The 12,892-nt window shown below is 32.5% G+C and overlaps 1 protein-coding gene across 1 annotated transcript in view; it reads right to left on the bottom strand.

Annotated features, from left to right (window-relative positions):
• The window catches only part of LOC145843868 (uncharacterized), a 40,780-nt gene that overhangs the window by 12,028 nt on the left and 15,860 nt on the right, over positions 1–12,892 (bottom strand). The window contains exons 11-15 of the mRNA XM_082951125.1: positions 12,543–12,800; positions 10,285–10,340; positions 9,758–9,812; positions 9,463–9,536; positions 75–283 (exon numbers count right to left, since the gene is read on the bottom strand). Of these exons, the coding sequence (XP_082807251.1) occupies positions 75–283; positions 9,463–9,536; positions 9,758–9,812; positions 10,285–10,340; positions 12,543–12,800 (652 nt within the window). The remainder of the gene's footprint in view (positions 1–74; positions 284–9,462; positions 9,537–9,757; positions 9,813–10,284; positions 10,341–12,542; positions 12,801–12,892) is intronic.

Genomic DNA, 12,892 nt, shown 5'->3' with positions numbered 1-12,892 from the left:
ATATAAAATAAATAACAAAATATTTAAAATAAAAATTGGGTGGATTTTGATAATATACCGTAACAAACACCCACCTTCCTCCCCGATGTCCATCTTGTAGCCGCCGATGGAGTACTTGAGCGACGCGTTGAAGTAACTCCACACCCTCTCCACCTCCACCCGCAAAATCCTGCCGTGGTCCGGGTGCTTCTGCTTGCCCAGCTCCGTCAGCACCTTCTGCAGGCCGTCGGCACGGTGCTTCGCGTCCCTCGCGTCCTTGATGAACCGCGTCGAGTCGTAAGTTCTGCGAGAAAGATAGTGTTAGAAATACAAATATTTACGTCGAGTCGGGGGTTAGTTGGAGGAAGTTAGTTTAGAAAAAGTACTTTTCACTTTTAGCACAATGTCCTTCGCTTTTCAAAATTTCTCAAATTCCAGGTTTTCCACGTTTTTTTTTTTGCCTAAATTGTCAAATTCCAGGTAAACCATGTTTTAACTAACATAATGTCCTTTGGTCTTTACTGATGTAGAAAGGAAATTTAAAATGTGTTTAATTTTATTTTCAGTTTTTTCAAACAAGAAAAATAGTTTTAAAAAACACAAATATTTATTTCTAATTAGCATGCTGTCCTTGTCTTTGTGGGTGTAACAGAAGGAGACTATTTAAGTGTCAATTTTTTATATTTTTTGTTGAAGAACATCCTTTTACGCGACAATTTTGTTGTAAAGTAAATAAAAGTTTATTAGAATATTTTTTTAAAGAAAGATTTAGAAAAACTGCTTTTCACTTTCAACACAATGTCCTTTTGTCTTTGTTGATGCACAAAGGGACTTTGAAATGTGTTTAATATTTTTTTTTGCAGATAGTGCAGGTGTAACGATACGTTATTTTATTCCAATTTTCTATTTTTTAATCGGAAACACTTTGTTGTTCGGAAAGCTAAATTTGAAATTGTTGCTATAACAATAGTTCAGTCAAGTAAAAGAGTATTGTAAGCTTGGGACATTGTTAGAGTGAGTGGTCTGAGTTCTGAGGAAAGAATTGAAGTGAAGTTTATTGTCTTCCAACAGAATCAACTTTTCCTGAGTGCTAGTGACTAATTTTATTGACTTTTTTTTATAAGTAAGATACTTAAATTGTTTTTAGACAAATTTAAGTATTTTCTTGAATTTTGTTAACATTGTATAAAATTTTATAACAATTTATAAAATTTTATTGATTTTTTTCATACCTGAGTTTTTATTGTAATTTTTTGTCTAATTTTAACTACCTTGTTCATTTTAAGTTTTTTATATTTTGTTACAAATTGGTTTACTATTAAGTTTTTAGTATATAAATTTATTTCAACTATTTTGTATTTTATATTATTAAATAATTTTTATTAAAGTAAAATTAAACTATGTCACGGGTCAGTCCAAACCCAGAGTGTCTTCCAGACACTAGGATTCAAACTCGGGCTAAGAGTGCTCGCATTCAGAGCCAAAGACCTCTTAGCCATGAGTCCACCATTGACCCTCCTACCCTCCTAAACAAACCCTTGGAAGTTGGCATGCCAACCTCCTCTGGTTTCATTGGCGTCCTCGAGAACAAGAATAACGACCTTTCGGTCAGTCATACACATCAACCTAACATAAGTTTAAGTGGGTCTTACCATACCAGTCAAATTGATCCATGTTTTTCACCAAATTCAGATTTGGCCATCACAACTCAGAACAATTTGTTATTTACTAAAAATGATATTAACAATGTACAAACAATAGTAGGGGAAAGTAAGTCACATCTGACACTAAAAGACAACCTACCCAACCCTAACACAAGTTGTAAAGACCCTCAACATTTTCACACAGATCATACCATGGCTAGCTTCATGCATGATACCCATAATGATTATATACCATATACCATTAATATTAATACTAAAATAAATCACAATCAAAATTACAGTCAACAAGCCATAGTGGGCCAGTTTCAGCCTGACATCAAGGTTAATTCAAGCATGCATAATATAGGTGGGTATCACAACACAACTAATTCTACCCACTTAGGTACTAAGGTCTGTTTACCCTACCAAGTGTCCAGTGAGGTACGAGACATTAGTCAAGCCATAAACTCAGACAACTTAGCATCTGCAACAACTGAGCAAGAATTACAGATGGTTGAGTTAGAAATTGAGCGTCAAGCTAAACGTCTCAAAGAGTTAAAGTTACAAAAAAGAAAAAAAACTTTGTTGTCAATAAACAAAGAAGCACATGACCTTGAGCTTGACATGCAAGCCAGTTGCAGAGATCCTCTACAGCAGACCTGTCCTAGTAGAACTAAAATAATCAATGGGTTAGTGAATGCCAGGGGTGAATATAATCATATTGATAATAACTCAATGAGGACAACTTCCAAGCCTGACTCAAATTTCAATAACATTGTTGACTTTAACTTGCCAGGGGGTGGTTATAGGGGATTCAATTTAAGCAATAGGATCTCTGAACTTAAATCTATTATTAAGATAGATATTACCGCTAACCCTAGAGATGAAATAAGCTATTTTGAAGATATGTGCCGAAGTCTTGAAATTTTTGACTCTCAATTGCGCTACCAAATTTTGACTTCAGTCTGGCCACATAAAGATATAAGAAATTTCTACACTACTGTCGAGTATGGGAGACGTTGTTACAAGAGTCTTATTGATTACTTGTCAAATAGGGATGGTCAGCTTGGTAGAGTTCTTCTGCCTAGACCTGATTTCAACAATCTAAACGGCCAAGCTTTGGAACTAGAAGTCACGAAGTGGGAGGCAGAAATGAAGGACTCTAACACTTTAAGAAAGTTTTTATACATTCACCTAGCTCCTGAACACTTAAAAGGTAAAATGAGAGAAGTCTTAAGCTTAGATATAGAAAATTTTAAGCGTCGTTGCAGGGATATTTGTGATGCCAATCACCAACGTAGTATAGAGGCTTCAAGGAATATTAATTACAATGTTAATAGACCAAGTCAAAGAAAGAGTAAATCTAACTATCACATGAATAGCTATAGACATATAGACCGAAACTCTGGCTACCAAAATAATGCAAACAACTATTTTGGCCATCAAGATTGTAATTTTATTCCTGATACTAGAGTCATTGGCCACCCTAGAGATAATTTCCAGGGTCGGACACACCAAAACAATACCCCTGTTGTCAATGGGTATCAAGGCAGACAAAATAATAGGAATCACAACAATACAGGCAACAACGAGACTTCAAGTACTCTCTGTCACAGACATAGAAAGTTTGGGAATAACGCCTATGAATGCGCTGCCCCGGGGACGTGTGAAATGGCAGGTATTAGAGCTCAACGTCCATCAAAAAACGACTTCCCGTCTTCGTCGCAGTGAGAGGATCAGATGGCGGGATTAAAAGTCCTCTTACAGAGACTGTTAAACAGTCTCCCGAGCGTCCATTGCGCTGGACTTTCAAATTGGTCAAAAACTCTTTTGTTGACCCTAATAATTTGCCCCAAAATCTTCAGTTTGTTGCAGATTTGAATACAAATGTTATATTTTTAATTGATTCTGGAAGTGAGATATCACTTTTACCGAAGTCATTAACTAATGGTATTAACAAATATTTTCTCCCTAATAGCAAGAGTATCCAAGGAATAGGCGACTCAGTAATTCACCCAGTTGGGAGTGCAGATATAGAAGTTAATGTTAGTGAACTAGGTAATTTCACACATATCTTTTGGATAACTCCAGAGTCAAGGGGTTATGGTATCATTGGACTTGATTTTCTAAAAGCGAATGAATTAGAAATACTGCCAGCCAAGTCACAATTACGCTCCGCAATTTCAGGCCGGACGACAAAACTCCTTGTGGCTTCAGACTTTCCCAGCCCTGTAGTTGCATCAATCAACAGTGTCGAACTGATAAACTCAGGCAAAAATTCTTTAGAAGAAAGATGTAAGGCCTTACTTGCTAAATTTCCAGAAATTACTAAGAAACCTGACTATACTGTACCACCAAAGCACAATCATTCCCTAGAGATAATAGTCGATAATTATTGTCCTAAAATGACCAAGGCCAGGAGATGCGGTGGTACAAGAGAAGTAATTAAAGATCATTTCTTTGATCTATTAGAGAGAGGTGCTGTAGTCCGGGGTAGTGGGGATACATGTGCTTCTCCAGTTACTTGTGTACCCAAGAAAGATAAGACTTATCGTGTCTGCATTGACTACACTATTCTAAATTCACATACACGTCCTTTATCTTATCCGCTACCTCGTATAGACGAACTGTCTGAAATCATTCCAGGAGGTACATTTGTTTTCTCTACCCTGGACCTAAAAGAAGCTTATTACAGCTTGCCAATAGAAATAAGTTCTCAAAAGTATGCTGCAATAATCACGCATAAAGGAGTTTTCATTCCAAAACGTTGCACGTTTGGCTTGAAAAATGCCCCTACCAGATTTCAGCAGATGATGGAAAGTATTTTTATTTCTTGTCAAACTTTTACATTTATTTATCTGGATGACATATTGATTTTTTCCAAAACTGAGGAAGATCATATCTCTCATCTGAAGACAGTTTTTAAGATATTGTCTGACAATGGATTATATCTAAATACAAAAAAATGCAATCTTGCTAAAACAAAACTAGATTTTTTAGGTCATTCTGTTAGCATTGAAGGACTTAATGTCTTAGACTCAAAGGTTGAGGCTATTCGGGAATACCCTATTCCCACCACACGAAGAGACCTAAAACGTTTTTTAGGTCTTGCGAATTACTATCATCGTTTTGTTCCAAAGATTGCCGAAATAACTGCACCTCTCAATGAGTTATCTGGAGGTCCAAAATCTACTAATCGTGCTAAAATAAACCTTAAAGATAGGCATATTCAAGCCTTTGAAAACACAAAGGCTATTTTAGCACATACGACTACCTTGTCTTATGAAGATCATAACAAACCACTTATGCTATTTTCAGATGCATCTGATACCCATGTTGGCGCAGTCCTCGAGCAGGAAGGCAAGAATGGGGAGATGCGTCCTTTGGCATTTTTTTCAAAGAAATTGCCACCACTTAAGACTGTTAGGTCAACTTTTTATAAGGAACTTCGTGCCCTTTATTTAAGCTTGAAACACTTTCAATATAGAATTCTTGGCAGGAGGTTGTTGATAAGGACGGATAACAAGGCATTGGTTGGGGCCATTAACAATACTCTAAAAGATCAGTCACCTATGGAACAACGGTACATCATGCTGATAAAAGAGTTTGATCCAGAAGTAGCACACATAGCCGGATCCAACAACACAGTTGCAGATGCTCTAAGCAGGCCGCCTCAGATTACAGCCATGCATGTTAGAGCACACCAAGAGGATCCGGATTACTTGTGTAGTTCGGAATCTGATTCTAGTGACAGTGAGCTGGACATAGATGATTTTGATAATAGTGAGCAATTAATAACTCCAGAAGTTTATGATTTAGATATTTCAAGCTCAGATGTAGAATCTGTTAGCCCTAAAACTTTGGATAGGGAGGCAATTGCAATTTTCCAAAGGAGGGAGCCAGGCCTTATTGACCAAGCACGCCTCTTAAAGAAAGAAGTCCAGTTCACAACAAACGAAAACATGGCTTTCTTTATAGAAGATGGAATTAAACGTGTCATATTGCCTGAGTCGTTGCGTCTGACTGCGTACAACGCAGCCCATAACAGGCTTCACTTGGGTATTGAGAAGTCCATTGAAGCCATAGCTAGAACTTTCTGGTGGCCTAAGTTAAGGAATGACATCAGTCACTGGGTTAATAACTGCGCCACGTGTCAGCAGACAAAAGTTTCTAGACATAACAGGCCAAACATAGGTTTTTTTCCCAATAACACGCAACGTTTCCAATTTTTACATTTAGACCTTATAGGCCCATTGGATAAGTCAGTTGACTATCAATATGTTCTAATGATAAAAGATAGAGCAACTGGGTTATTGGTAACAGCTCCCATACCAGATAAAACAGCAATAACTGTTAGGGATGCCTTTATACAAAACTGGGTAGGGCATTATGGAGTACCTCAGGTTGTTCTTTCAGATAACGGTAAAGAATTTAAAAATTTTTTATTGCAAGAGGCGTGTAAACAATTGGGAATTGAGCAAAGGTTTACCTCTTCAAGAACGCCTCAGACAAATGGTTATGTTGAAAGACAGAATAGAACAATCAATGTGGCTTTTCGTTCACTTGAAGACAAAACAAATTGGGCTCTTCACCTCCCATTAATTACTTGCACCATTAACAACTCACTTATTGAAGGTTCCCCTTACACCCCGGCCCAGTATGCATTTGGATGCTCTTTAAATTTAAGTGGCCGACTTCTTTTTGATGAAGTTGATGAAATTCATCAAATCACCAGACCATCTCCTATTGAATGTGCGGTCTTTGTAAATTCCATGGCAGATATCAGCCGCAAGTTCAGAAAAACTAAAAATGATGCACCTTTTTATCAGCCAGGCCTTTTTAATTGTAGATATGTTTGGTTGAAAAAGAATAACAGAAAGAAATTAGATAAGTTGTATGAAGGACCATACGAAGTGGTAAGAAATAAATCAACAGAACATTCTTTGTACATAATAAAAAATTCTCAAGTTGTGAAAGTATCAATTGGAAATACTAAAGCTTATGTTGGTCCGTTAAATCTTACTGATGAATTGGAAGGTATTAATAGTTATAATTTAAGACCACATGGGCCAGTTAATTATGCAGAGACCCATAGTTCAGAGGAGTAGGACATGGTCAATGGTATGGTGGATTATTTTGGGTTTGGACTGTAACAATTATTTTTTTTATTTAATATCCAAAATTATTAATATTTCTTTTTGAGCTATTTTATCCTTATAATTATTTTAAAAAATTTTAAACAAGTTATTTGTAATTTGGGATAAAAAATTTCTGTGTTTTAAATGTGCTTTGTTTTTGAGTTGATTTGTTTATCTAAATATAAGCTAACTTATAACAAGATAATAAGATTTTTTTTTTTTTTTTACTTTTTTTTTTTTTATTCTTACTTTTTTGTATCTAAGTTGAACTATTAAATACAATTATTGCTTGTTAAATTTATGACAATTTTTGAAACAAAATCTTAAATTTTGGCTTTATGATTATTTTATTAACACACAAAAAAAATATCAAAAATAGAGATTTATTCTAAAATTTTATTTTATAAAAAAACTAATTTTTTGTTTGCTTTTGTTGTGTTGGGAAGTTTAAATAAATAATGAAATCTTGCTTGTGTAACTTACAGTAACCAAGCAAATTTAACAACAACTGTAAACATTGAAAAAATTCCCTAAAACACAACAAAAAAAATGAAAACTTTATTAATTGCTGTTCTATGGAATTTATTGATTTATGTTCAGAAGTTTGACATTTTACATGACCGTAATGTTATGTGTAACTGTATTTGATTTTATGGGTTTTGTCGCCATGATTGTTATTTTGGTTTATTTATTTTGTCGATAATCTTAGTATGACGTTATTTATACATATTTTGTTTTTTGTTACCTATGTATTCTTTTCTTTCCTTAAAGAGAGTGAGGAAGGAAAGCGGGATGTTACTGCACATCTTTACTAGCGTGTTTTTATATGTTTTACTGTTTTGAGAACAATACTTCATTAGATAGGTGCATGTTAAAAAAAAAAAAAAAAAAAAAAAAAAGAGAGGAAAAGTAATGTAACGATACGTTATTTTATTCCAATTTTCTATTTTTTAATCGGAAACACTTTGTTGTTCGGAAAGCTAAATTTGAAATTGTTGCTATAACAATAGTTCAGTCAAGTAAAAGAGTATTGTAAGCTTGGGACATTGTTAGAGTGAGTGGTCTGAGTTCTGAGGAAAGAATTGAAGTGAAGTTTATTGTCTTCCAACAGAATCAACTTTTCCTGAGTGCTAGTGACTAATTTTATTGACTTTTTTTTATAAGTAAGATACTTAAATTGTTTTTAGACAAATTTAAGTATTTTCTTGAATTTTGTTAACATTGTATAAAATTTTATAACAATTTATAAAATTTTATTGATTTTTTTCATACCTGAGTTTTTATTGTAATTTTTTGTCTAATTTTAACTACCTTGTTCATTTTAAGTTTTTTATATTTTGGTACAAATTGGTTTACTATTAAGTTTTTAGTATATAAATTTATTTCAACTATTTTGTATTTTATATTATTAAATAATTTTTATTAAAGTAAAATTAAACTATGTCACGGGTCAGTCCAAACCCAGAGTGTCTTCCAGACACTAGGATTCAAACTCGGGCTAAGAGTGCTCGCATTCAGAGCCAAAGACCTCTTAGCCATGAGTCCACCATTGACCCTCCTACCCTCCTAAACAAACCCTTGGAAGTTGGCATGCCAACCTCCTCTGGTTTCACAGGGTTGCCACTCGTTTTTTCATCCAGGTTTTTAAAAGTACATATTTTTTAGTCTAAAGTTAAGTTTAAGGTAAGACACTGTGTTAAACAGTATAAAAATATTTAAAATATACTGTAAAGCTACTTTAAAAGTGGTTTTAATAAAAAAAAAGTTGATGATGAAAAAATTGTTTATCTGTATGATGGATTTTTTGTGACAAATCAGAATTTTACTACTTAAGATGTTGAAATTGTTAAAAACTCCAGGTTATTCCAGTTTTTTTTTTTTGCCTACATTGTCAAATTCCAGGTTTTTCCAGGTAAAGTGGCAACCCTGATAGTGTCATTCTGTGTGATAATTTTGTTGTTGGGTGAGTTTAAGTTTACTAGAATAATTTTTAAAAGAGTAATACAGGTAAGTATTAAAAACTTACACAAGATTTTTTTTTCATAGTTATAACTTACATGCCAAATTTAAATCTAAAAAAAGGTATCCTAGTTTTACTATATTTTTACTGTTCTTAAATTTTTTGTGGCAGCCAGAAAGATTTAGAAAAAACTATTAAAACAATAAGTTTTACTAATTATTAACATGCATACAGAAATCTATAAAGCAGTATTGATACAAAAAATATTTAATCAATACTTTGATGCAACCTTTTGGTGTTTTAACTGGTATCGAAAATAATTAAATGGTTGTTACTAATGGCTATCAAATAAGTATCTTCAAGAATATACTAATATATAATATTAACAATCACAATATATAAACTAGACTAATATAAGTAAATACAATTTTTTGTATAATTCGTTCCCAGATAAAAGATATACTACATTTCGAAAATTCAAACAAGAACTTTTCTGAGCACAGAAGAGAAAACTTGAGACATCTAATCAAACATCTATATCTTTAGAAAATATCTAGTCATTTTATGACAGTTGTACAGAAAAAACTACCAGTGACAATATACTATATTATGCAGGAAATTATTTAATGGTGAGAAACGATTTTACGTTATTAAAAATTCATACGTTTAAAGGTTTGCATCTAAAAAAAGCACAAAAATCTGAATTTATTTATAATTAAAAAATAAATGATCAAAAAAAAACCTTATAACGTCTTCAACGTTGTAATCGCTCCTAGCGTCGTTCCTGAACTGACCGGACTGGAAGGAGATCTGCGGCTGTGGAAGGAATTTTCGGTTAGAGGCGAACAAAAAGGCTGAGATGAAATATTAACAAACAAAGCAAATTAAACTTGAAAACTCTTAAATTACACGCGCGCGCGCTTCCGCATCAAATGTTCACCAGTTTCGAAGCGTCGCTTAAATAATTAATGATCGACTATAAAAAGTTCTTTAAACACACACAGAAGTGTGTGTTGGGTAATCTCATTGATTCTAACCTTTTGCTGCTGCCAACCGCTGACGCTCTCGTCTGCCGCCTCCTCGAAGCCGTTCCTGCGAAAATAAGATATTTTTGTAAAGAAGCAAAGTTCCTGTGATGATGAGAATATTATTGTCTTAAAATTAAAATATTAATTTAATTAATCGTTTAATGACTGTTTCGATTAATGAATCTTTTTCTCTTGGTAACTTTTCTCAAACGGTTAAAATGTAAATTTTAATTTTTACTAACCTTTGTTTAAATTGCTTTTAACATAATTTATTACCACTTATTTGACTACCAACTTTTATTTTTTTTAAAGTTTTTAACATGCAAGAATAAATCTAAAAAATAAAATGACAAATCGAAGAATTAACTTAACCAATTAGCAGGTATCACTCAAACCTTCAGCGAGCAATTAGTAGCGGATTATGACGTTAAAAATGACTTAACATCAGTTTTATGTTTAAACATTTTGAGAATTTAAAGTATTTTTGCACGGAATAAACAAAATATAATTAGATTTTAGCAATTATGGAAACTTACTGCAGTCTGTTTTTCTTCTTGAAAGAATTTGTGTTGCTCACTAAAACATTTTCTTCCTGGAAAAGAAAAAAATTGTCAGCTTTTTATAGTAAGCAACTAAATACATTTTTATAGATGACAATAATAATAAAACTTATTTATACTAATTAACTAAATCGTAACATGTTTAATTTTAAATTTATAATTAAGTTCACGTGTACCTTTTATATGGAAATTTATGTAATCTTTTTTTCATATAAAACCCTTTTAAAGTCATTAAAAAAACTGCATTCAATTAGCTGTTTTTTTACACTTAAATCAATCAAAATCAAAACTAAAAGGCAACTCATGACGGCTGCTTTGTTATCAAACCTGCATTTGTGTGAGCAGCAACAAAACGTTACATAAAAAGCAGCGCATTGAAACAAAAGCTTATTAACAAGAGAGGCTTTTTATAAATACTTCCTTATGTGTAAAACAATAACAATGCGTTACAATATTTTATAACTTTTTAATCTGGTAATATTAATCTGCAGCAAACTTTGACTTGTTTAAAAATTAATTGTTACAAATTGTATATTAAAATTTAAAAAATTATATGTTTTACATTTAGCATAAAAATCTATATTTCTTTTACAATTATTTTTTCAATACAAAATTTAATTCAATTGGCTTAACTAAAACTTGATATTTATAGAAGATGGCTATTAATAAAAAAGTAAATATTTGCCTTGCTCTGCAAATAAAAAAACATCGAGAAAAATAAAAAAACACCAACACTTTTCAAGTTGTGTTGTTTAAAAACAATTAAACGAACGTTTATCGAAAAAATACCAGTCTTAAGTATCATGTTGATTATTGCTGCACTCGTTCTGTGTATGCGGCAGCTGCCATCAATGAGCATTTTTTACTTCAAATTTAATTCAATGGTAATGCGCAATTAGTTTCGAGCAGTTTATGAGTGAAACCCGTTTGGTAAAAATGAAAATAACAAGAAAGCGTTAGCTAATTATTTTGAAGGCCAATTAAAATGCACACGATTCATTTAAATTCACCTGTTCGGCAATTGACGCGAGTTAGAGGAAATATTTTTAAATTGACTAGTCGAAACTAAGTGTTGTACTTTTTATTGAAAATTATTGAACTCAAAATTTAATTTGTGCGCTATTGTTTAGTTATTCAATTACTACTCATAAAAAAATTAGTTAATCTTATCAATATACTTAAAATAGCTTAATTTAATTTGAAGACTATTAAGTATAATATACTTTACTATAACTTATAGTTAGATGCACGAAAATTAAATAAAAATCAGACATTTAGTATTTTACTTACTAATGCTTTTTTGTAAACATAAGTATGTAAGTAGATCTAATTAAGTTACTAAATCAAGAAAATTATCAAGTTATTCAAAAAAAGGCATATGAAAACTGTTAAGTAAACCTAAAAAAACACAACCGAATTTGTTAAGAAGATAGCTTACAGAGAATTTCTGTTTACACTGGTCATAGCTGTGAGCTATTTGGAAGATAATTAAAATTCCATAATCGTTTCATAATAACGAGGTAAAAATTGCCAGACGCAGCATAAGGAGGCTAAAGTTTGCACAATAACTTAACATGCACAGTTATATTATTCCATTTGAACTAAGTGGTGTTTTAAATGAGCCTATTTATAGTTTCTAACTGATAATATTAAATATATTAATTAATTAATCAATTGTTAAGTTTTGGATGTTAAAACTTTGAAATCTTTATTTAGTTATAAACTAATTGAAACTTTTATTCATTGAAATATATTGAAATTGATTTTTAATAAGCGTATTTTTAGTTTCATATAATAACAGCTAATATTAAACAAACGTTGCTTTGAATAAAGACTGGTCTTCAAAATTAAATAACTTAATTCAAAGTCGTGAGTTTCATCTTATTTAAAATTTGCTTTAAGTTGAATTCAAGGAAACACTTATCTATCATTAATTTTTGTCATGAGTTAATAAAAACTGTATAATAATTTTAAAACAAACAAATTTAGTTTTGTCATGAGTTCAGCTCGAAAAAAAAATTAAAACAACGCGAGCTCATAAAACCTGTCGACTGGTCTGAAAACATAAGTTATTGGCTCGATGCTTTCATTGAAACTCATAAAAATAATCTTATAATTTCCAAACAAACGAATGTCAGTTTTTTTCATGAGTTCAGCACGAAATTTACCGTTTAGTTCAAAAATCAAAAGTATCATAAATTATTTAATGATAACTTTCAAAAAAAAAAACTGACCTCGTTGGTTTGGTACTTTTTCTTCTTGGGCCGCGGGGGAACGGGGGATTCCCTTTCTGCCTCCGGGCAATGATTGTCTTTTTGGCCGGGCCTCTTCTTGCCCTCCTTGCCGCCGTGCCGCTCCCTGATTGGCTGGAAGGGGGAGCGGGGCGACTGCGGCCGCTTATGATTGGTCGAAACTTGGCTCGGTTGGTACGCTGGCCGCTTGTCGTCCTGAAGCGAGTTCTGTTTCGTGCTGGAAGTGCTCGCCGGGCAGACCTGCGGAATTATTTGTTATTGATACGAAATACATCGAACAAATAAAAATAAATAAAAATGTTTTGTTGTAAATAAAATTATTGGTATAAATA

This window comes from Thalia democratica, chromosome 9, assembly GCF_965202585.1.
Source record: "Thalia democratica chromosome 9, ktThaDemo2.hap1.1, whole genome shotgun sequence".
Classification (NCBI taxonomy): Eukaryota; Metazoa; Chordata; class Thaliacea; order Salpida; family Salpidae; genus Thalia; species Thalia democratica.
This window is presented reverse-complemented; position numbering and strand designations above follow the sequence as displayed.